This window comes from Piliocolobus tephrosceles, chromosome 4 (genome assembly GCF_002776525.5).
Source record: "Piliocolobus tephrosceles isolate RC106 chromosome 4, ASM277652v3, whole genome shotgun sequence".
Classification (NCBI taxonomy): domain Eukaryota; kingdom Metazoa; phylum Chordata; class Mammalia; order Primates; family Cercopithecidae; genus Piliocolobus; species Piliocolobus tephrosceles.
Window position 1 is genome coordinate 31,369,108 of NC_045437.1, and position 25,680 is coordinate 31,394,787.

The window sequence follows — 25,680 nt, forward strand, 5'->3', positions numbered from 1 at the left end:
TTTTTTTTTTTGAGATGTAGTCTCGCTCTGTCGCCCAGGCTGGAGTGTGGTGGTGCGATCTCGGCTCACTGCAAGCTCCGCCTCCTGGGTTCAGGCCATTCACCTGCCTCAGCCTCCGGAGCAGCTGGGACTACAGGCGCCCGCCACCACGCCCAGCTAATTTTTTGTATTTTTAGTAGAGACCGGGTTTCACAGTGTTAGCCAGATGGTCTCCATCTCCTGACCTTGTGATCCGCCCGCCTCGGCCTCCCAAAGTGCTGGGATTACAGGCGTGAGCCACTGCGCCTGGCACACTTATTTCTTAATCTGAACAATGATCTGAAGTGGGAAGAGGAATGGTGTTTAGCTAGAGCATGTGCAAAACAGTTTATTTTGAGTAAGAAGGATGTAGCTATCCCAAAATGTCAGGCCGACTCTTAACTGCTAACCAATTGCTTCCACGCACATAGGGTGTCTACTATTTGCAAGGCCTGGTGGGGCATGTACGTATGTTGTATGCCCACAGTATACAGTAGGCATATAAAAGGAGAGTTTCACTGATGAACGAGGTGATCATCTTTTATAAACTAGTCTGGAACTTGATGTTCAGCTCAGGTACCCTGATTCTAAGAGGGGTGTGGCAAACCAGACCGGTGCTGGCCTGCCCAAGCTTGGGAGGGGACGCAGAAGGAGATCACATGAGGTACAGTCGGAGGAGCTGGAGATAAGTTAGTCTGAAGAATGGAAAACTAAGAAGAGGACCAGGGCAAAAACCAGCAAAGTCCTTTATGCTTATCAGTTCTCTTATTACAGAATAGGATGCTAATCACTAAAGTAGAGATAAGATTAACTGCAATTGTTAGTTGTCTGGGTGGTAGTAATTATTGAAGGATTAAGACCCTAGGTGGTTTTTACTCCAAAGAACATTATTAAACTTCCAAAGTGACATAGGCTTTGAGGAGCTCCTGTCAGATAGACAGTTTCCTATTAATCATAGGTCTTAAGTTCTAGTCTTCCTTTAGCAAGTTGGCAAGTAGGAAATTCCTGTGCCCAGAGATACACTTAGAACTGTTCTTGTCTATTTTCCATCTGAGCCATTTCTATTGGGTCTCATCATTTTCCTTTCATTCTTAGCCTGGAGTTGTGTGTGTGTGTCTCTTTGAGCCTCTGGGGTATATGATTCACAAGTGGGGCATTTTAGTTAATAACAGGAGATGAAAGAAATGAAAGAGGGAAATAAGAAAAGGAAAAGGGAGGGGGATGGTCTTTTTTTTTTTTTTTTTTTAAGATGGAGTCTCACTCTGTTGCCCAGGCTGGAGTGCAGTGGCGCGATCTTGGCTCACCACAGCCTCCACCTCCCGGGTTCAAGCGATTCTCCTGTCTCCGCCTCCCAAGTAGCTGGGACTACAGGCACTTGCCACCATACCTAGCTAATTTTTGTATTTTTAGTAGAGACGGAGTTTCACTATGTTGGCCAGGCTGGTCTTGAACTCCTGACCTCGTGATCCACCCACCTCAGCCTCCCAAGGGATAGGGATGGTCTTGATGGTATTCTAAATAAGTAAGCCCAGGACACTGGTCTGAACCATTGCGTTCTTGATTCCTAAATCCCTCTCCTCCCATAGGAAACAGCTCCTGAGTGGCCCACCCACACAACTCCTGAGATTCCAGCTTGTTTCTTCTTCGTTTTCCCATTCCTTTTCTCCTACCATTCCAAACAACTAGTGGGGCCCGTAGCATTTCTCTGCTTCAGGAATTTCTGAAGGACAGAAACAAAGAGTATCAGAAGTCTCTGGTGCCTCCTGTCTTCTGTTAAAGCCCAAATTCGTTGAAAAGACAACGGCACATGCCCTAGAGGAAGGAGACAGAAAGTGAGAGAAAAGCTGTTGAAGGAAGGAAAGGGGAGGGAAGGATGGAAGAAGAGAAGTCAGTTGATTCATTGAAAGAAAACTAGGGGAGAGCCTAGAGACTGGAGAGAAACGGGGCTTCTGGGCGTGTCGGAGACGTGCATGTGTTTCATGGCAGCACCCTGGGTGCTGATGTGAGCCTTTAGAACAGGGAAAGTCCAATCTTTTGGCTTCCCTGGGCCACATTGGAAGAAGAAGAATTGTCTTGGGCTACACATAAACTACACTAACAAAAATGATAGCTGATGAGCTTAAAAAAAATCACCCAAAAAAAAATCATGTTTTAAGAAAGTTTACAAATTTGTGTTGGACCATGTTCAAAGTCATCCTGGGCCACATGCAGGCCACAGGTTGGCCAAGCTTGCTCTAGAGGGTGCAGTGGGATCCGAGGCTCGAGGTCTCTCTGCCTCACCAGCTTTCCTATCCCACATTCAGCCACCTCTGGCTCCTTTGGGATCCTGGGAGATCAGACCCCTGGAGGCTCTGGTGGGATCCACAGGACTGTTGATTCACCATGATTCAAGGGGCCTGCCCAGTGCTCTGGCACTGCACCACACCGAGCCCTGACCCACCTGAGGGGAGGCAGTCCCCGTGACAGCTGAGTCTCCTGCCAGCCCAGTGGGAAGAAAGCTCAGAGTCAGCCATAATTTAATTTAAAGGAAAGAAACACCCTGTTTATACACCCTGTTTGTAGCCCAGGTCTGATACCTGCAGCGACAGCAGTTTAGGCAGTTGATTTGTTCTTTTCCTTTCTTTCTTTTCTTTTCTTTTCTTTCTTTTTATTCATCCTTCTGCATATGAGGCTTGGCTGGAGAGACTCAAGGATGAAAAAGGAGCTGAAGCCGGGCCTGGTGGCACACATTTGTAGTCCCAGCTACTCAGGAGGCTGAGGCAGGAGGATCACTTAAACCCAGGAATTCCAGGCTGCAGTGAGCCAGGATCGTGCCACTCCACTCCAGCCTGGATGACAGAGCAAGACTCTGTCTCAAAAACACACACACACACACAAACAAAAACATACTTAAAAAAACAAAAAAGAAGAAAAAGAACAAGGTGCTGAGAGTCAGAGACTTTTCCCTCAGGAACCTATAACTCTGTTGGGAGATACAGATCCATATAGTGTAGTGTGTGAATCACAGGTGCCCCAGAGGACATCTGGTCAGGTTCATGTCACCTGGGAAGGGAGGAGGGCAGTGCATTAGGAAAGGAATGCGGGTGGGCTTAGGATATCTCTGCTCTTTCTGAGCTTAGCTCAGTGACTCAGTCATCAGGGCAGGATGGCGGGGAGGATTAAGAAAAGAATGACTGGCCGGGCGCGGTGGCTGAAGCCTGTAATCCCAGCACTTTGGGAGGCTGAGACGGGCGGATCACGAGGTCAGGAGATCGAGACCGTCCTGCTAATACGGTGAAACCCCGTCTCTACTAAAAAATACAAAAAGCTAGCCGGGCGAGGTGGCGGGCGCCTGTAGTCCCAGCTACTCGGGAGGCTGAGGCAGGAGAATGGCGTAAACCCGGGAGGCAGAGCTTGCAGTGAGCTGAGATCCGGCCACTGCACTCCAGCCTGGGCGACAGAGCAAGACTCCGTCTCAAAAAAAAAAGAAAAAAAAAGAAAAGAATGACTCGACTCTCCTCAAACCTTGGGGTCTTGGTTCCTCTATCACCATCTCCACCTGGATGGGAGTTTCACTGACATTGATGCCAGGTAGGCTGGTGATCTTAATGTGCGTATTACTGAGCCACTGCCTGAAATCATGGAGGGAATCCTCTGATGGGAATCTGGGCACCACGAATAAAGCAGTCGCATCCCCAACTGCCTCTGGCCATCATGGTGTCCTCTTTAGCCCAATCTTGACTGTCCCTCCTCACCACCCTCCCTAGCTCCAGAAAGTGGCCCTTCTCAGGCCCAGAATGTCTTGACAAGGGATTTTTTTCCCATCTCCCTTTCCTCAGGGATGGCAGGCTGTCCTTAGGAGACGAGCTGCTGGTAATCAATGGCCATTTACTGGTCGGGCTCTCCCACGAGGAAGCAGTGGCCATTCTTCGCTCCGCCACAGGAATGGTGCAGCTGGTGGTGGCCAGCAAGGTAGGTCGTGTTTGTTTTTTGGTCCTTGTAATGGTGGCAGTGGTGAGTTGGGGTTGAGCCACACCTCCCATGCCACACACATACACAAACACACACGTGTGCACTTGTACATTTACCTTGGGCCATTGAAAAAGCCTTGCATCCACAGGGCAACGCTGTGTGGATTCCCTTAGCTGAAGTGCAGTTACTTGGCTTTCCTTAAGAAGTTTTTGTTTTTGTTTTTGTTTTTGTTTGAGACGGAGTTTCACTCTTCTTGCCTAGTCTGGAGTGCAATGGCGTGATCTCGGCTCACCGCAACCTCCACCTCCCAGGTTCAAGCAATTCTCCTCCCTCAGCCTCCCAAGTGGCTGGGATTATAGCCGCATGCCATCACACTCGGCAAGTTTTATATTTTTAGTAGAGACGGTGTTTCTCCATGTTGGTCAGGCTGGTCTCGAACTCCTGACCTCGGGTGATCCACCCACCTCAGCCTCCCAAAGTGCTGGGATTATAGGCGTGCGCCACCATGACTGGTCCTTTAAGAGTTTTTGTATGTATATGTTAGGGCAGGTGTTCCCAACCCGTGGGCTGTGGATGGGCACTGGTCCATGGCCTGTTAGGAGCTGGGCTATGCAGCAATAGATGAGCGGCCCGTGAGCGAGCATTACCTCCTGAGAGCTCCGCCTCCTGTCACATCAGCCGCGGCACTGGATCCTCATAGGAGCGCAAGCCCTATTGTGAACTGCTCATGCAACGGATCTAGGTTGCACACTCCTTATGAGAATCTAATGCATGATCATGTGAGGTGGGACAGTTTAATCCCAAAACCGTCCCCCTCGCCCCTACCATCCTTGGAAAAATTGTCTTCCGTGAAACTGGTCCCTGGTGCCAAAAAAGGTTGGAGACTGCAGTGTTAGGGGATGGAAAGGAAAGAACAGATGGAAAGGAGAGAAAGAAAATGGTAGATGGAAGGAAGGACAATGTGGAGAGACTGGCAGCTCTTCCAGGAGGAGCTGGAGAGGAGACTTGGAAGCCTGGCAGCTGGAAAGGGAAGTCAGGCTCAGGGGCCGCCGAGGGCAGCCCGTGGCTTCTGCTGTCACTTGTGGCCTCTGAGTGTTGGAGCTGGAGGAAGCATTGTGAATCCTGTTTGCCCAGCCAATTTACAAATGAAGACAGTGAGGCAGAGCTTCCGTGGCCGCTACCATCTTGCAGAGGCCACAGTGCCATCAGCAGCGCCAGGACCCAGGCCCTAATGCCCAGCCCAGTGTCTGTCCCCTGTCTCCCTGCCACCTCTTCTCCATGGGTCCTCCACAGGTCCTGAGGCCCCAGGCGGGCCAGAGTTTCTTTTATCCCCACCCTAGAGTGCATTAATACAGTGTCCAGTTCTGGGCCCCGGCATCTCCTTCTTAAAGCACTGGCTAAAGTCTGCGGGACGTCACAACTGTGGTGAGAAAGAGGAGGCGTTGACCTCTGGTGTGTCTGAGCTGTGGGCCGGTGTGCCGTTGATGAGACTAGGGCAGAGTCTATGTGGCCGAGGAGGTGGTGAAGTGGAGCCATGATGCTTTATTCCAATTCCAGCCAGGAAGGACGGGATGACGCCACACCCTCTTAGCCCTGTGCAGCATGACGCTCTCGCTAATATGGGGAATCCTTTTTCCATTGTCTCTGTTGTTCTTTCAAACCTGGCATCATAGGTCTCTTTATATTTTCCCCTTTAAATTGCAAGATCGATTGCTGATTTTCAGAGTATTGAACAAATAGATTAGAAGAACATTTTGGGCTATCCAAAAAATCTGCTTTCCTTTCTGTATACCTTTTACCACAAACCCTTGACCTAGACTCTCAGACTTCCAAAGATAATCTATCTACAGAGCTCTGGTGAAGACTTGGCAGGAAGAGAGGGCATCTGAGACCCTGGAGGTAGGCGTTGAGACCACTGTCCATTCATAGGTCCTTTTCTCCCCTTCCAGAGATACCAAGGGACACCTTGGGGCCTTCTCTTGAGTCCATCGCGCTCCCTGCATGTCTTCACCCAGAGCGTCTGCCTGTGGGCTGTCTGTAGCCCCTCGCTGGAAATGGGGCAGCAGAACAAACCCTGGGCTTCTCTCTGTCAGCTGGTGAATTCCACAAGGAGGGAAATGCTGCAAGAGAAGGAGAAACAAGTTCCTCATTTTGCCAGATGAAGTGGAAGCCTGAAAGCATCTTTGGGTCTTATAAACACACACACACACACACACACACACACACACACCACACACACACCACACACACACCACAGACACACACACAGAGGCATATGTCTGCAGAGAAAGCGTGTTTCATTTGCGCAGCCCACCTCCTCAAAATCGTGTGCTGAAGAACATGGGTTTCTGCACAAGCGTTCTACCATGTACTACTAAACCTGCATTTCTTGTGCTGACTTCCTTCTCTTGTTAGTTTTTTTGTTTTCGTTTTTGTTTTGTTTTTGTTTTTGTTTTTGAGACGGGGTCTCACTCCTGTTGCCCAGACTGGAGTGCAATGATATGATCTCGGCTTACTGCAACCTCTGCCTCCCGAGTTCAAGCAATTCTCCTGCCTCAGCCTCCCAAGTAGCTGGGATTACAGGTGCCCACCACCATGCCTGGCTGATTTTCGTATTTTTAGTAGAGACAGGGTTTCGCCATGTTGGCCAGGCTGGTCTGGAACTCCTGACCTCAGGTGATCCACCTGCTTTGGCCTCCCAAAGTGCTGGGATTGCAGGCATGAGCAACCACATCCAGCCTCTCCTGCTAGTTTGGAAAATGGAGAAGGGGATAGCTTTTCTTTGTCAAGCCATTATCCACAAACACAAACATAAGATTAAAAAAAAGGTGGCGGGCCACTCATGGGTAAAGCAAATAATGAAGGGGCTTTAAAAACTGGTTCCTCAATGATGCCTGCTCCCTGTGAGACACACCGACTTAAAGGAAGAAAGCACGCTACGTGTAGTACCAGGTGCCATGTACATGACTTAGAGGAAGAAAGCACGCTACATGTACCAGGTGCCATGTACGTGACTTAAAGGAAAAAAGCACACTACATGTACCAGGTGCCATGTACATGACTTAAAGGGAAAAAGCACGCTACATGTACCAGGTGCCATGTACGTGACTTAAGGGAAGAAAGCACGCTACCATGTACACAGGGTGCCAGGTGCTTTTAGTTCTTTTTATTCAGTGAATGATGTTAAGTTCCGAGTGGTTGGACTGGGCATGGTGGCTCATACCTGTAATCCCAGCACTTTGGGAGGCCGAGGAGGATTGCTTGAGCCTAGGAGTTTAAAACCAGCCTGGGCAAAATAGTGAGACCTCTTCTCTACAAAAAATAAAAAGTAAAAATTAGCCATGCATGGTTAGCACACACCTGTAGTCCATGCTACTTGAGAAGCTGAGGCAAGAAGATTGCTTGAGCTTAGGAGGTCAAGGCTGCAGTGAGCCATGGCCATGCCACTACTCTCAAGCCTGGGTGACAGAGCAAGACCCTGTCTCAAAAAACAAAAACAAACCAATCCCGGTGGTTAATTACCTTGACCTGAGGTCACACAGCACAGAACTGAGTTTTAGCCTGAGTCCACCAGACTTCAGAGTTCGTGCGGCTTCTCATGCACCAAGCTGCTTTTATGCAAATAAAATATAAAGGACACTAGAGCCAATGGTATAAGAAAAAGATAATGCATTCCTGCTAGAGGCTTTGACTTTTAGGGACACTTGCTTGCGTCCTCATGGGGCTGAGTAGCATTCCAGAGCCAAAGAATGGGTGTCTATCCAAGCTGTCAATCCATTGACCCTTGGGTATCTTCACCAAGCTGTGGTCCTAAAACTGACCCGGCCTCAGAGGAGTGAGGCCTTTCTCTTCTTCCGATACACTCCGTTTTACAATTAGGCAATAAACTGCTACAGCAGCTGCCTGCTGCTCCTAAACTTCATCTACACCATCCAAGGTCCTCATCCACATAGGAAAAAAAAAAGATGGCAGCCTTCAGGTGCCTCTGACATGTTTCTCTCCTTTATCCAACAAGAGCAAGTAATCCACAAGCTTCCTTGCTGTCTTCACACTTGAAGAGGGAGGGGAAAGCTTTTGATTTGCTGAATATAAAGAATAACTAAAATGTAAACTATTGTTATTATGGATAATAGTCACCTTGTTGCAAAGCTTTAAGGCATTGTTTTGGAAATACAGCAGTTACTTTCTTGTGGAGAGGATGGCTCATGTTTCCACACAAATAGATTGTTTGCTTATAGTAGTAGGAGCTTAGGACGTTTTTATTGAATGAATAAACTCAGAATATACAAGTTAGTTTTGATATTCCTGGAAGCAACATATAACAGTACAGATCTCTTGCTCGCTTTTTTTGCTTTTTTCACTCTTGGTTTTTATTAACAAGTAATATATATGTATTGTGTCAAATGTAGACAACCCCAAAAATTACAGAGAAGAAGACGATGATGAAATTCTCATAATACTACCAATAGTACTTACTATCCATTAACTGGAGTGTCCTTCCAGCTGGGAACATGTGTATGTGTGTGTAACATGTACATACACATTTTCTGTAAAATGGAGTCTCATACAAGGAAACATCATGTACCCTGGAGGCAGTCCCGCCTAGACTTAAATCGAGCACAGCCCTTTAAAAGCGGCATGTCCTGGCCAAGTTGTTACCTCACCTAATTCTCCGTTTTCTTCCCTGTATAGTGAGAACCAGTAACTACCTCATGAGGATGATGTTAGCAGGATTAAATGAGATATCAAGGGGGCGGGCACAGTGGCTCATGCCTATAATCCTACCAATTTGGGAGGCCAAGGTGGGTGGATCTCTTGAGGCCAGGAGTTCGAGACCAGCCTGGCCAACATGGTGAAACCCTGTCCGTACTAAAAACACAAAAATTAGCCAGGCATGGTGGTGGGCACCTGTAATCCCAGCTACTAGGGAGGCTGAGGCAGGAGAATCGCTTGAACCCAAGAGGCAGAGGTTGCAGTGAGCTGAGATCACGTCACTGCACTCCAGCCTGGGTGACAGAGTGAGACTCTGTTTCAAAAAAAAAAAAGAGAGATCAAGGGCCCTGAGCAGTGTAGCTGGTTATAGCAAGAACTGGAGAAATGTTTGCCTTATGGTTATCACATTTTATTCCCTTTAGCTTATTATATACATTATTAATATCATAGTTATTACATATTACTTTAACCTGCTTTTTCACAGCATACTGTAAGAATCCACATTAGGAAGAACAATTTTTTTTTTTTTTTTTGAGACAGGGACTTGCATTTTTTGCCCAGGCTGGAATTGAGTGGTGCAGTCATAGCTCACTGCAGCCTGGAACCCTGGGGCTCAAGTGATCCTTCCATCTTAGCCTTCCAAGTAACTGGGACTGCAGACATGTGCCACCCTACAAGGCTACTGTTTGTTTGAGACGGATTTAAACAATTTTTTGTAGAGGCTGTCTGTCTCTGTGTTGCTCAGGCTGATCTCGAACTCCGCCCTCAAGCAATCTGCCTACCTAGGCCTCCCAAGGTACTGGGATTACAGGAATGAGACACTGCCGGGCCCAGCACGTTTTTTTGTTTGTTTCTGAGACAGAGTCTCGTTCTGTCACCCAGGCTGGAGTGCGGTGGTACAATCTTGGCTCACTGCAACCTCCACCTCCTAGGTGCAAGCTATTCTTCTGCCTCAGCCTCCTGAGTAGCTGGGACTATAGGCACATGCCACTGCATCTGACTAATTTTTGTATTTTTAGTGCCAGGCTGGTCTTGAACTCTTGGCCTCAACTAATCCACCTGCCACAGCCTCCCAAAGAGCTGGGATTACAGGTATGAGCCACCACACCCAGCCTCAGCACCATTTTTAACGACCGCAGAGTAGTCTATCCTGTAGCTGCTATGCCTTTACTTGTCAGTTGGGATTAAAAAAAAAAAAAAAAAACTCTTTTCAGTTAATCTAGCAGAAGCAGAATTGACATCACAGAAGAGGACTGAACTCACTTTTTTTTTTCCCTTCCTTTAGATAAGGCCTAACAATATAATATTCACAATTACTGATCCAAAATGAATTATCTTCAGGTACTTTGAAGGTAGAACCAACATGAAACTAGCAACAAACTTCACTGTCACTAGGTACCAGCTTGCTAATATTTAGTAACATCCATTGTTTAAGATGGGTTTCATTCATTTATTTTTGTCCTCTTTTCTGTCAACCCTCAAGCAATGTGGTTAAATATGATTAAGACTTTCTGTGTGTTTTCTTCCTTGTGGAAATGGCTGACGTGAAGGACTGAGGAGAGAACAGGTAGCTCTTTTTGCTCTCTTTCTAGAGCCATGGATTCGCTCTACAGTCCCAGCCCCTTCCCTGGTCCCTGGCCCTCCTGTGCTGCAGCATTTCCCAGGAAGGCTCTGGCTCCTGTGTGGTCCCCATTTGCAGCGAGGCCTTCATTGATCTCACCCGCATCTTACAGCCTACTCTAGCCTTACCTGTACATAAGATCAAAGGGCTGTGTGTTGGCGATGCCCCCTTCAGAGTCTTATCCAAATGGAGTCTGGGCTGTGCGGTCCCTAATGCCTGTAATCCCAGCACTTTGGGAGGCTGAGATGGGAGGACTGCTTGAGGCCAGGAGTTCAAGACCAGCCTGGTCAACATAGCAAGACTACATCTGTATAAAATAATAATTATTATTAATAAATAAATAAATAGAGTCTGATTCCATGTATTTTTGTTGACCTTTAAAAGTTGTTCAAGGACTGCCTTCATTGAAAAAACCTTATCTGACATTTTGATTCAACAATCTAATCTCTCTTTGTTCCTTTTTTTTTTTTTGAGATGGAGTTTCACTCTTGTTGCCCAGGCTGGAGTGCAGTGGTGCAGTCTCAGCTCACTGCAGCCTCCACCTTCCCGGTTCAAGGGATTCTTGTGCCTCAGTCCCCCAAGTAGCTGGGATTACAGGTGCCTGCCCACCACGCCTGGCTAAGTTTTGTATTTTTAGTAGAGATGGGGTTTCACCATGTTGTCCAGGCTGGTCTTGAACTCCTGACCTCAGGTGATCCACCCACCTCGGCCTCCCAAAGTGCTAGGATTATAGGCATGAGCCACCATGCCCGGCCAGTCGAATCTCTTTCTAATGAGCATATGCTGGGGAAATGAGCACAGGAGCAGGGAGGAGAAGATCATGGATATGTGAGCTCTGGGCTAGGCCTGGGGACACAGCAGTGAATGGAAATGGTGTTAGGTGGGAGCAATTCTCAGACACGCAGGGGAGATAGACTAGTAGACACACTGCAAGGGGATGAAAGCAGTAGTCAAAGACTTGAGAGAAGAAAGGAGGGGTAAATGGAGTGGCTCCTGAGATGACCCAGGTGGGCTTTCAGAAGGAGAGGTGTTCAAGCCTTGCCCGCGTGGGCCTCAGTCGTGAAAGGAAGGGTGGTCCCAGCAGAGGGAGCTGCTGGCGGAAAAGGCAGTGGGCAAGGAGGAGTCCAAAGGGTTTGGAAGGCAGTATGGCATCAGAGTGGGTTGATGGGGAGAGTGGGGAAGGGGGGATGAGTTTGGAGAGCAGGACAGAAGCAGCTCTATAAGATGCTGATCTAGCCAGGCTCAGTGGCTCACGCCTGTAATCCCAACACTTCGGGAAGCCAAGGCAGGCAGATCACGAGGTCAGGAGTTCGAGACCAGCCTGGCCAACAGAGTGAAACCCCGTCTCTACTAAAAATACAAAAATTAGCCAGGCATGGTGGTGTGTGCCTGTAGTCTGAGCTACTTGGGAGGCTGAGGCAGGAGAATAGCTTGAACCCGGGAGGTGGAGGTTGTGGTAAGCCAAGACTGTGCCACTGCACTCCAACCTCGGCAACAGAGCAAGACTCTGTCTCAAAAAAAAAAAAAAAAAAAAAAATCAATAAAAGAAAGATGCTGACCTCTTCTTTAGACAGCATCCTGAAAGCAGCCCGGGGGATGCCAGCAGGGGATGTTGGGCCAAGTGTGGTGACTCACTCCTGTAATCCCAGCACTTTGGGAAGCCAAGGCAGGAGAATGGCTTGAGCCCAGGAGTTCAAGACCAGCCTGGGTGACATAGTGAGACCTTGTCTCTACAAAAAAATTTTTTTAATTAGCCAGGCATGGTGGTGCATACCTGTAGTTCAGCTACTCAGGAGGCTGAGACAGGAGGACCACTTGAGCCCAGAGGTTTGAGATTACAGTGATTGCACCACTGAACTCAGCCTGGGTGACAGAACGAGATCTTGTCAATTAAAAAAAATAATAATTGTTTTATAAAGGGATCTTAAATTCAGGGAGCTTGGATTGCCCATAGAAACACTGAGCTAAAGGCTGGGTGTGGTGGCTCACACCTACAATCCCATCACTTTGGGAGGCTGAGGCAGGTAGATCACTTGAGGTCAGGAGTTCGAGACCAGCCTGGCCAACATGGTGAAACCCCGTCACTACTAAAAATACAATGCCAGGTGTGGTGGCTCATGCCAGTATTCCCACCTACTTGGGAGGCCGATGTGGGAGAATCGCTTGAACCTGGGAGGCAGAGGTTGCAGTGAGCCGAGATCGCGCCATTGCGCTCCAGCCTGGGCAACAGAGCAAGACTGTCTCAAAAAAGAAAAAAAATAGCTAAGAGTCACACATTCTCTGGGGGGAAAAATGGGTTTAGGTTTAAATTGGGTCCACACCCCTGACCTTTGAGGTAACCCTGCAGACAGAACATTTACTCCATGTAGTCTTTGGGTTGGGAGCACGTAGCTTGACTCTGCCAGGTTGCCTTCAAGAACTGCTTGGTTCTGGGGAGTAATTCATGGATGGGCCTTTAATTGTGTCCCCATAGGAAAACTCTGCAGAGGACCTCCTCAGGTTAACATCTAAGAGCTTGCCGGATCTGACCAGCTCGGTAGAAGACGTGTCCTCCTGGACTGATAACGAAGACCAGGAGGCAGACGGGGAAGAGGACGAAGGAACCGGCTCTTCTGTCCAGAGAGCAGTAAGTGGCTCTGTGCTCCTGGCTTTCTGTTGGAATTATGTTTTTCTTAAGTCCTGGGCGCCAGGACTAGGGGATAAATGCTTGAGATAGTATGATAGAGACCATGATGAGAAAAGACCCCAGTGCATTCTTTCTGTGTTTTTCTCAGAATCTCTGAGAAAAATCTGTAAGGGCGATATTTTTCCTTTAAGGAAAAACATGAAATAGTAAACAAGAGAAGCAACGCAGGGGCTGGGCACAGTGGCTCACACCTGTAATGCCAGCACTTTGGGAGGCTGAGGCAGGTAGATCACCTGAGGTCAGGAGTTCAAGACCAGCCTGGCCAACACGATGAAACCTAGTCTTTACTAAAAATACAAAAATTAGCGGGACATGGTGGTGCATGCCTGTAATTCCAGCTACTCAGGAGGCTGAGGTAAGAGAATCATCTGAGCCCAGGAGGCAGAGGTTGCAGTGAGCCGAGATCTTGTCACTGCACTCAAGCCTGAGCTACAGACTGTGACTCCATCTTAAAAAAAAAAAAAAAAAAAAAAGAGAGAAAGCAACTGGATATTGAGTTCAGTGCATATATTAATTTCCAGAATGCTTTATACTATATACAGTGATTTTGCTGCTATGCCTTGCTAGTGTGTTTGACAACTACTATTAGTGAATTTAAACTTGGATGGAGAGATATCTGGTTCAAAGTGGAATGTTAAAATAACCCAAAAAGGCCAAGTGCTGTGGCTCATGCCTGTAATCCCAAAACCTTGGGAGGCCAAGGTGGGTGGATTGCTTGAGCTCAGGAGTCTGAGACCAGCCTGGCCAACATGACGACCCCATCTTCACAAAAAATACAAAAAAAAAATTAGCCAGGTGTGGTGGGCGTGCCTATAGTCCCAGCTACTCAGGAGGCTGAAGCAAGAGGATCACTTGAGCCTGGGAGGTCAAGCCTGCAGTGAGCTGTGATCGTGCCACTGCTCTCCAATCTGGGCTACAGAACAAGACCCTGTCTCAAAAAGTAATAATAATATAAGACTCTGGTATCTTCTTTGTGTCCCAAATCTGAAAGATGTGTCATTTTTCATGTGAACTCTTATTAGCCCTTGTTCCCCATCTAAACAGCTGTGGGGTGGGTGGGCGCCCTCTCTCTGCCCCTTGGAGCCCCTTCCTCCTTCCCACTCTCCTGAACCTAGGTAGCATAGGTAAGCACTGGAAAATCAGCTTTGCTTACAGTAAGGCCTTAGAAGATGAAAAATGCATCTCATTTACCACAATAAGCTACATTTAAACGGGGAAAAGTTGCTGTTTGTCTTCCTTTTTGTTCCTGGAAACCTAGGGCTACCAAGCATGGTTGTGTAGGTTGTGGACTGCACAAAGGTATCACTTGTAAGGGTGTACCATTCACATCATAAACATAAGCTTTTAGATTTATTATAACCGTTTTCTGAAGGATGGCAGTGTAGGGGCTCCCTGTGCTCTGTGCTGGCACGGCAGTTACCCTCTGCTCCTTGTTTTCCATGGTACAAGAAGGGAAATAATGTGGTGGTGCAACAGCAGACTTCAGCTCCAGCACGGCTCCAGCATTCCGACCTTTTCTTACTGTATATCCTTCACTAGCAGCTCTCTAGCCCAGGGGGTTCCTCATTGCTCTCGTCCCCTCCTGTTCCCAGCGTCTGGAGGGCTCGTCCCTGCTGGGCAGGATCTCGTTGCTCAGCAATTGTGCCTGGAGACACCTCAGCCAGCTTTCAGTGGAAAGCTAAGTAAGTCCCGGGTGTGCGGCGAGGACAGCCCTGCAGCACATCTGCACCCCCTCTGCTGAGCCTCCAAGCCATTGACGGAGCATAACAGCTCTTTGTAGAGAGTTTACAAGCACACACATTTTTTTATTTTATTTTATTTTTTAGAGACGGAGTCTTACTCTGTCGCCCAGGCTGGAGTGCAGTGGCGTGATCTCGGCTCACTGAAAGCTCCACCTCCCGGGTTCTAGCAATTCTCCTGCCTCAGCCTCCCGAGTAGCTGGGACTACAGGCGCCCGCCACCTCGCCCGGCAAGTTTTTTGTATTTTTTAGTAGAAACGGGGTTTCACCGTGTTAGCCAGGATGGTCTCGATCTCCTGACCTCGTGATCCGCCCGTCTCAGCCTCCCAAAGTGCTGGGATTACAGGCTTGAGCCACCACGCCCGGCCGCACATTTATATTTTTAATTGACCTTATATTAACATACTTATGAAACTTGCTATGGTCTTAATGACATAATCATGAACATATCCCTATGTTATTAAAGGGTCTTCTGAGATATGATTTATAATGGCTAATATTCCTTAACATAAAAGTGCCATAATCTGTTTCACCAATGTACTTCACATTTTATATTCAAATTTTTTCAAAATGTAATTTGGTATAGAACATCTTTGCTTCTATATCTCTCTCTGTGTTTTTGTTTTTGTTTTTGTTTTTTTTCGCATTTCCTTACATGGCTTATAGCAGTAAAATTGTTTAGTCAAAGGTGTTTTTCTGGAGAGATTATAGTAATTTACACTTGTAGCATAGGCCAGTTCCCACCATCACCTTTTAAAACATTATCATTAGAAAAGTTTACCAATTAATCACACATTGTTTTATGAGTTCATTACTGTAGTTTTTTCAAGAGAATTTCAATGCATTTTGTCATAACACACTGGATTTGGGAAGCTTTGCGTTGCCTTTAAGGGGAAGCTAAGACTCTCGGCAGTATTTCGCCGCCAGTGTACCTGTTGTCCTGGCTCTATTTCTGGGTTTCTCTGTCATGTCACCAGAAGCTCTTAATACACTGATCCTCAGCCCATTATCTTCGGTGGAGAAGCCAGCACTGATCTTACTTTGACAATTCTCTCTTCCTTGTGCACCAGACAGGACACCACCTCCACCTCCCTCCCATTCCGCTCCCCTCACCCCGTCACAAAGCACTCACAGAGGAGATGGAACAGCCGTCATGCCTGGCCATCACCGAAGCCTGAACACCCATCATTTCTCAGCCATCTCTTGAGCTCTCGCTTCAGCCCAGGGGAACCAGGCCTGAGACAGAGCCCTGCATGGGCCAGGAAGTGTGGGCAACTGGGAGAGGACATTTTCCAGGCTTCACAGTCTACCAGGGTCAGCCCTGCTGTGCCTTTTAAAAGTGCTGAACTGCTGAAAAAATGTTCTTTCTTTTTTAGTTATATGTTCACAATCCATGATTCTTCGTTTCAGCATTTTTAAAAATGAAAGGACCACTTAAAGAAATGTGGTTCTGTGTTAATCAACTGAGTTACAGAAAGCCTTTTATTTCACAGATGATGATGATTAAACCTGCTGCCAAATTCTAGCCAGACATGGACTGTTTTTGCACCTGTATGTCGTGATGTGCTCCGAGCACTTAAGCTGAGCAAATGTAATACAAATGCTGAGGATCTGCCATGCGTCCCCTTACGATTTATTTTTAATGGCTGCAATAAAGAGCAATGAGATTTTCCTCTCAGAAAGCTCCATCCATGCTTAGAATAAAACCATATGGTGAATATCAAGTTTGAGAAGTAGAAGCCAGTGAAAGAGAGAATGGGAACAGGATGGCGAAACCCAACAAGCATTTGCGTAATTGTCAGTCATCTCGGTGGGGTCTGGCTTCAGTGACAGGGCTCACTATCTGCCACTCACCCCCACTGTCACCACCACCACATCCAAGATTAAAGACTGCCAGTTTGGTCTCAGAAATATCAAAGTCTAGCCCTTCCCCCACGCCACCCGTGGCCCTGTTCTACCCAATTGGCCATTCCTCCCTGAGTCTCTCCATTTTCTGCTCTGCAATGACAATTTCTTTTTTTCTTTCTTTCTTTTTTTTTGAGATGGACTCTCACTCTGTCGCCAGGCTGGAGTGCAGTGGCGCAATCTTGGCTTACTGCAGCCTCCACCTCCCGGGTTTAAGTGATTTTTCTGCCTCAGTCTCCTGAGTAGCTGGGACTTAAGGCATGTGCCACCATGCCCAGCTAATTTTTGTATTTTTAGTAGAGATGGGGTTTCACCATGTTAGCCAGTATGGTCTCGATCTCTTTCTTTTCTTTTTCTTTTTCTTTTTTTTTTTAAGATGGAGTCTTACTCTGTCACCCAGGCTGGAGTGCAGTGGTGCAATCTCGGCTCACTGCAACCTTCGCCTCCTGGGTTCAACCAATTCTCCTGCCTCAGCCTCCCAAGTAGCTGGACTACAGGCACCCACCACCACGCCCGGCTAATTTTTATATTTTTAGTAGAGATGGGGTTTCACCATGTTGGCCAGGCTGGTCTCGAACTCCTGACCTCAGGTGATCTGCCCACCTCAGCCTCCCAAAGTGCTGGGATTGCAGTCGGTAGCCACTGCACCTGACCCGACAATTTCTTTTTTTTCTAGAGAAAGGATCTTGCTCTGGCGGTACACAGGCTGAAGTGCAGTGGTGTGATCATAGCTCACTGTAACCTCAAACTCCTGGGCTCAAGCAATCCTCCCACCTCGGCCTCCTGAATAACTGAGAGTACAGGTGCACGCCACCATGTCCTGCTAATTTTTTAAGTACGTTTTTTGTAGGGATGGGACGTTGCTCTGTTGCCCAGCCTGGTTTCAAACTCCTGGCCTCAAGCGATCCTCCCACCTCGGCCTCCCAAATAGCTGGGATTACAGAAGTGAGCCACCTCACCTGGCCATGCGCAGTGACAATATTTTAAATGAGAATCTGGCATGTCATTTAAATGTTTAAGGTCTCCAATAAAATGAGTGGCACATGCATTGTGATTATTGATTGGCTATTCAAAAAAGTATGTGTTCTTTCTCAAGTGTAATTTCTTTGGAAAAGAAAAGAGATTTTTCCTAAGAAAAATGGAAAAATCTTATGTTCTAGCCTTCTGAGAGAGAAACTTTTTTTAAAGTTTTTTTTTTTTTTTTAAGTTCTCTTTAATGAAAAGAAGAGGAAGAGTTTCAGTATAATAGGATATGAAATGGGTGATACTTATTAAGTGATTGGAGGCTGTCTCCCTTTTTATATTTTTTAACAAAGAAAAAAAATGGAAGTAATGGTTGTCTTTGCCAAATCTGCAATTGTAAAGCTCAGCTCGGAAGAGTTCGTTTAGCACATCAATCAGGAGACCCGTATCCGGCTTCCTTTTCCATCAAGCGAATCAGTTGTAACATTTTTGGAATCACAAGTTTGGAAAAATCTTGGGAGAACTTTTGGGTGATTCAGGTTTTAGAAGGAATAAAGGACCTGTTTCTTACAAGGAAAGAAGAGCACAGCAGGACCTTCCGATTCTGTGAGTCTGATAGGGGTGTTTGATTCTTTGTTGGTGGAACTGCCAGGGGTATGGGAACCTGAAAGCCAGTGCCCTTGAGTGTAGATATGAGGCCTGTGGAAAGAAAGGAGAGGACCTCTTGTGTTTTATTTGGACTGAATAATTGATCAAATGTCTGCTCTAAATGTTTCCAAATGTGTCCAGGCAGTAAGGACTTCTGTTACAGCATCTGAATGTATCATTTTTGGTTGATTCATGGTGTCCTAGATGGGAAACTCTTTCTTGTTTCGGGGTTGACCTGGTTTTTTCTGGCAAATTGAACTTAGAGTCTAATACAAAGAACAACGAACACCAAGGATGTCAACCTGTGATTAGCATTAAAACAGAAAGACACAGAGTCTGACTGCAAGGCAGATCTTCAGACTAGAACTGTTCATGCTGAGAGACACCAGCACGGAGCTCTCTGCATCTGAAGGGAGCGCATGTTCTTCCCCTGAGGCCTTAAGGATAGAGAGTCACCACTTAGGCTGCTTCTGTGGGCAGTGTGGGCTGAGCCTAACAGTCTCTGAGCCTGTTAATGTCATCCTCCATGAGTGGAGGCTCCGTGGGGGCAGGGTCCCTGTCAGGTTTGCTCACTTGCGTCTCCCAGGTCCTTACTGTCACTTTGTGTGTATGAGATAGATGGATGGATGGTTGGACAGATGCGCACATGGGCAGATGGTTGTGTGCCCTCTCACCATCCCATAATGCCCCCTGCATACCTCTCGTCGTAAGGTTTGGTCGCCTTCCACTGTCTTCCCCAGCATACCATGAATTTACAATGGCCTGGGCCGGGCACGGTGGCTCACACCTGTAACCCCAGCACTTTGGGAGACCTAGGCAGACGGATCACTTGAGGTCAGAAATTCAAGACCAGCCTGGCCAATATGGCCAAAACCCCATCTCTACTAAAAATAAAAAAAATAAAAAAAAAAAAAGATAGCGTGGTGTGGTGGCTCACAACTGTAATCCCATCTGCTAGGGAGACTGAGGCACAATAATCGCTTGAACCCCAGAGGCGGAGTTGGCGGTGAGCTGAGATGGTGCCACTGCACTCCAGTCTGGGTGACAGAGCCAGACTCTGTCTCAAAATAAATAAATAAATAAGAAAAAAAAATAGTTTAAAATGGCCTTGGCACATAGTAGACATTTGTTTCTGTCCCCAGGTGAGAGAAAGTCTCTCTGCTCCTCCCTTCTGGGAATTTCTGTCTGGGATAAGAATATCAGTGATTTAGACATCATTGTTTGAAGTGTAACACTGGGAGAACACGGTGTCTCCTCCCTTAAAATAGGACATTTGTAGTAGCATCTCATTAACAGATAAGTAGATTTCTTCCTTTTTGTTTGGTTAAGGTTAGAAACTTGCAAGCAGCTAGAGGGAATTTAGGACTTAGTTTTTAATGAATCAGCAGCAAAAACAAAGGATTAAACATCCCAGGGGGAGTTGGTGAAGAAATAAGTGGGATATAAATGAAAAGACCAAAAAGGCACCAGGGCAAAGAGCCCAGAACTGTGAGTGTCAGAGATGTGGGTTGTGGTAAACAACCATAAAGTGTCAGAACTGCAGGGAACCTTGGGGAGTAACTGGTCCCAACCTCGCATTTTATAAGCTGGAGATCTACAATGAGAAGGAAGACCGCAGGGCTCCACTGATAGCAAACTTGTTCCCCTGGAAAAGTCACATTATAGCTCAAGGCAGCTGCGAGAGGGAAAAAGAAGAACCAGGAAAAAGAGATGAATGCAGTGCAAAGAGTTCACAGACTTCACCGAAATGCAGAAGGATCACTGTTTATGCAAAAGCATGAATGGGCGCAGGGAGCTTCCACACTTTTGCATCCAGCTCGTGCGCTCTGGAGAGGCCTCCTTGGCAGGTCTGAGTGGAGCAGGGCCCAGGAGCCTGTGTTTCTGGTGATTCTGATGCTCAGCGAGATTATAAAAAGTGAAAGTGGCAAGGCTTCTAAGAGTCTCCTGGCTAGGAGCTGGGCGATGCCCAGGGACCTCTGTGTGCGTAGCATTGAGACAAGGGGAGGTTTTAGGCCCCCAACTGTCCCCCTATTTTCCACAGTTCAGGGACAGAGGGAGTGAGGCCAAGGTGTTTGTGGTGCTCGTGGGAAACTTAGCAGCACAGATCCCTCAGCCTGCTCCGGATCCTCATGAGCACAGACTGGCTTGCACATCATTGTTCTCGTTGCCTTCCCAGACACCGGTTCCTATTATATAGACCGGAGCTGCTGATGCAGAAACTGCCTCATTCTCGGCACCCGCAGCAGGCGGCCACACATGGCGATCCACAGCTCCCCGAGTTGCGCATTTTCTCCCCACTGCTCCAAACTGTGAACTTCTCTCTCTCCCCCGCCTCAGCCCGGGACTTCCCCCAAGTAGGTCTCAGTTCACTTAGATGTTCTTTAAGCAACACTTCAGCTGGCACAGGACATAGAAAAGGTTGCTTGAAACTCAATGCCTTATGTCGGATTGCCAGAGCAAGATAGGAAAGACAAGACGGCAATGATTGCTGGTCTAAGAAAATAAGATTTACATTTGGGGGTGGTTTTGTTTGGTTTGGTTTTATGTTTAAGAAGATGAAGTGGTTATTTAAGTGGGTGGAGGAAGAAAGGAGATAAGAGTAATTATTTGACCAAGATGAATTGCCTGGAAAACTGCTGAAGTTTGAATTAGGCTTACTCCCGTGGCAAATTCTCAGGGGCCTGTTCCAACTGGCTACCTGGCCTTGCTGCATTTTTATCTAAGCAGTTTGCAGTTCTCAAGGAGGTAAACAGCTCATGTCATTTGCATAGAAAAGCCTTTTTTTTTTTTTTTGGCAACAGGATCTCACTCTGTTGCCCAGGCTGGAGTGCAGTGGCTCACTGCAGCCTTGACCTCCTGGGCTCAAGAGATCCTCCCACCTCAGCCTCCTGAGTAACTAGGATTATAGTTGCATGCCACCATGCCTGGCTAATTTCGTCTTTGTATATTTTGTAGAGACGGGGTCTCCTTGTGTTTTCTAGGTTGGTCTCAACCTCCTGGGCTCAAGCAATCCTCCCGTTTTGGCCTCCTAAAGTACTGGGATTACAGGCGTGAGCCACGTTGCCCAGCCAGGAAAGCAAATATTGTATTTCACATGGATCCTCAAAGAGCAGTGGTCTCCATAATAGAATAGGCACACCCAGAGGAGAAGCCAGATGATTTCTCGGGGTGTGGGAGGAAAATATTAGAACATATGTAGGTCTTATCATGTTTTAGATTGTTTTGTTTTATGGTACATGCAGACATTAATACAGTAGTATAGGTTTAGAATTTATGAATCTATGTTAGGAGTGCTTGATGGCTTCCCGGCTTAGAAAGAGTGACATCATAGCACAGAGCATTAGGAAATACAGTTAAAAAAATTTACTTAGTATGCAGTCAATTTTATTATCGTGCTTTGAATTTGAAAAATTCTTTCCGATTTCAATGAAAATAAAATATGAATCATTGGAGCATATAATAAAGTTTCTTTGCCCTCAAGTTAATTTTCATGAACATAATAGGTAGAAGTCATGTAATGACTTTCTAACGGGAGGTAAGTTGCGTCCTGTCTTTGCGCATTTCATTACAGTGTTCCAAGATGCCTTCTCACCCCCGTTCCAAATTTTCCTCTTATTTGTAACACTGCTATTTAGTTAATTTCGGTTTATATATCTTTAAGGGGCTTATGTCTGTGGTCCACACGTTGAAATGTAAAGTAGAATATACACATATATATATATATATTTTTTTTTTTTTTGAGACAGAGTCGTTGTCTGTCATCCAGGCTGGAGTACAGTGGCACAGTGTCAGCTCACTGCAACCTCTGCCTCCATGCCTGGCTAATTTTTGTATTTTTAGTGGAGACGAGGTTTCACCATGTTGGCCAAGCTGGTCTCAAACTCCTGACCTCATGCTCCGCCTGCGTCGGCCTCCCAAAGTGCTGGGATTACAGGCGTGAGTCACCGTGCCCAGCCAAAATATAATATGTTAAGACTCAAAGGAAGATGGCTATTCAGAAATGAGACTGAAGTAAACATTTCTTCTGCCATAGACAAAACTATGGCAATAACTACAGGAGGTGAGAACAGGGTAATGTGGCTCATTTTTGCACGATATATCTCAGGATAACTCTGTTTATGAGCTTCGCTGAGCCTTTAAGGTAACAAAAATCCTTGAGATGTATCTTCTGAGACTGTAATGTAGATAATGTTGCTGCATTGTCAGAATCTTGCTCTTAAGAGGAAAAGGAGATCCTCTCTTAGTTTCAATTTCAGTTATGTGCTGGATTATAGGCAAATGACAAAATGATCTTTTTTTTTTTTTTTTTTGGAGACAGAGTCTTCACTGTCACCCAGGCTGGAGTACGGTGACAGTGGCATGATCTTGGCTCACTACAACCTCTGCCTCCCAGGTTCAAGTGATTATTCTCTTGCCTCAGCCTCCCAAGTAACTAGAACTATAGGTGCACGACACCACGCCTGGCTAGTTTTTTGTATTTTTAGTAGAAACAGTGTTTCACCATGTTGGCCAGGCTGGTCTCGAACTCCTAACCTCAAGTGATCTGCCCACCTTGGCCTCCCAAAGTACTGGGACTACAGGAGTGAGCCACTGCACCTGGCCAACAAAATAATCTTTGATGGGGTGGCGGGGGAGACCCACCTTACTTAAAGACTTCATGTGCATTGGAAGATTTGGAATTATTATTATTATTATTATTACATTTTCCTCTTTTTAGCCACATCTTATGCAACATGGTAGCACAAAGCCTGAGAAATAAAAACAAAGCAAAATACAAGAGGTCAGAAGTTCGCCTGTGGAATCCAGGGCAGAAATTTCACAAAGAGATGGAGCGATTTAGGACAAACTCCTCACCCCACCCCCTACTGTTACTGTTTGCTTGCCTCGATGTTTTTTGTTTTTTGTTTTTTGTTTGTTTGTTGTTGTTGTTGTTGTTGAGACAGAGTCTCGCTCTGTCACCCAGGTTGGAGTGCTGTGGCGTGATCTCGGCTCACTGCAACCTCTGCCTCCTGGGTTCAAGCGATTCTCATGTCTCAGCCTCCTGAGTTCAAGCAATTCTCATGCCTCAGCCTCCTGAGTAGCTGGGATTACAGGCGCCTGCCACCATGCCTGGGTAATTTTTATATTTTTTGGTAGAGATGGGCTTTCACCATGTTGGCCAGGCTGGTCTTGAACTCCTGACCTCAAGTGATCCACCTGCCTCGACCTCCCAAAGTGCTGGGATTATAGGCATGAGGCACCGCATCTGGTCTCCTCACAGAGACTTTCTAACTCCTCCAAGCCTTCAGTCATCTCCCCTTTCTCTGATTGCCAGTTTTACCTGTTTCTCACATTTTAGCACTTAGAAAGCCAGCTCCTGGTTTGTAAATGGGCAGGTGTTTTCCAAAATTTGTTGGTAAAGCTTTTGTTTGGATATTCAAATTTATTTCCCCTTGAAACAAATATATCTACTTAGTAAATATCTGTGGAATTATCTTTTAAGCTATGAGTAGCAAAAAGGTGGCCTTCGTGTCACCCACCTACCCCTCCTCTTTAGCTCTCGGGGCAGACATCCGGAATTCTTCCTAGCACTGTTCCTGCTGATACCAGATACAACCGCAGTAGTTCATAACATGACCCTGCAGGTGCCCACAACCAAGCCATTGTACGAATCAATGCTGGATGACGGCCAGCCTGACATCTCCGTCCACACTCCGAGCACTGTGCTGAGTGCTTCGGGGATATAGAGATGGCAGACCCAGTTTCGTTTCTTCTCTCGTGCCATTTTTTATATTCCATAATGAATTATGATTATTTCTGTACTTTTTTCTTTTTTCTTCTCTTTTTTTTTGCGGGGGGGAGGACGGAGTCTCACTCCTGAGCAGGCTGGAGTGCAGTGGTGCGATCTGGGTTCACTGTAACCTCCACCTCCCAGGTGCAAGCAATTCTCCTGCCTCAGTCTCCCGAGTAGCTGGCACACGCCACCGCGTCCAGCTAATTGTTTTTGTTTGTTTGTATTTTAGTAGAGACGGGGTTTCACTGTGTTGCCCAGCCTGATCTCGAAGTCCTGAGCTCAGGCAATCCTCCTGCCTCGGCCTCCCAAAGTGCTGGGATTATAGGCATGAGCCCCCACACCTGGCCATTTCTGTACTTTTCATATTCCCCTTTTCAGCATAATGAATCCTCAAGGAGTCATGTGCAGTACTGACCTAGAGAAGAGATCTGATTCCTTCCGGGGATCAGCAGCAGGTCAGTGGATGGGTGGCATTTGACTATTCCGTAGGACTTCCACAGGAACGCCTGCAGAAACTGATGACGTTCTGGAACAGAAAAATAATGTACAGAAAAAATATTTCCTCAAATAGGAAATTTCAAAGTCCATCCAGAGAGCCACAAAGTCTATGAAGCCCATGCTTCTAGTTTCAGACTGTGGAATTTTGACTTCTTTTACAGGGAAAGTGACTCACAGATGGCTTTTCAGTTGAGTGACAGGGTCAGAGTTTTTGAGATGACTCAAGCCATGGGGCAGAGGAGGAGTGGGATTTAAGAAAGGCAGGATGGAGGTGGAGAGATGGATTTGGAGGCCTTTGCTCTACCTAACCCCACTGCGAGGTAACCAGAGCCTGTGCTGCAGGCGTGATGGTCATGAGGATGGAGAGGTGGGAAGCCATGTGAGTGACAGGCAGTGGGAAGTCACCTGCCAGTCAGGGTGCTGACTTCTGGGAGCAAGGGCCTCTTGGCGTGGAGGGAAAGGATGAAAAGAGTTTCCTTCCCTTTTTTCCTGAAGTCCGGGCTGGCCCTATGCAATATTTTGAATGGGGTTCTATTTGCCTTTGAACTCTTGTGTCATCCCCTCCTGCTCACTGGATGCCGGCTGTCTTTACAGGCCCCCTGGAGCCCAGAGCCCTCATCCTGGTCTGAACTCTCCACTGAGGTCGCCACTGTCTCCTCTCCCAGACAGCCTCTCCTTCCTCCTTCTCCAAGCCACATTCTCTCATTTCACCACCACCAACAACCCAAAAGACCAAAAAACAAACCAACCTCTTCCATTTTTCTAAGCAGTGTGTTTGTTAGGAAAGCAATCTGACCTAAAACCTATTTAAACCGTGGCAGATGATCCTGGGACACTTAGCAAAGTATGTACATTTTTAAAAGAATCCTTGTTACTTTAAAGAGTTTATCTGTATCATTTAAAAATGAAATTTAAAGATAAAATTACACAGAATCCTGGATGACAAGGTTGCTTTTAGAGGAAATACCGTGCTAGCTCCTTCCCTGAGATGTCTCTCCCTGTCACTTCCTTCCCTTCCACTTACTAAGTCACATTCCTGAAAATTCTCAAGTCTTCATAATGATTCTGGGTACAGATGGCAGTGGGGAGATGGGTAGGGCTAGAGTATGAACTATTCCTAGACAGTAGCCCCCCTTCTCCAGAGTTTTGCTTCTTGCAATTTCAT

General features: G+C 46.7%; 1 protein-coding gene across 1 annotated transcript in view; it reads left to right on the forward strand.

The window, feature by feature from the left end:
• Window positions 1-25,680, forward strand: part of PDZD2 (PDZ domain containing 2) — a 324,103-nt gene that overhangs the window by 207,034 nt on the left and 91,389 nt on the right. Inside the window, exons 4-5 of the mRNA XM_023216553.1 lie at window positions 3,837-3,969; window positions 12,777-12,929. Of these exons, the coding sequence (XP_023072321.1) occupies window positions 3,837-3,969; window positions 12,777-12,929 (286 nt within the window). The remainder of the gene's footprint in view (window positions 1-3,836; window positions 3,970-12,776; window positions 12,930-25,680) is intronic.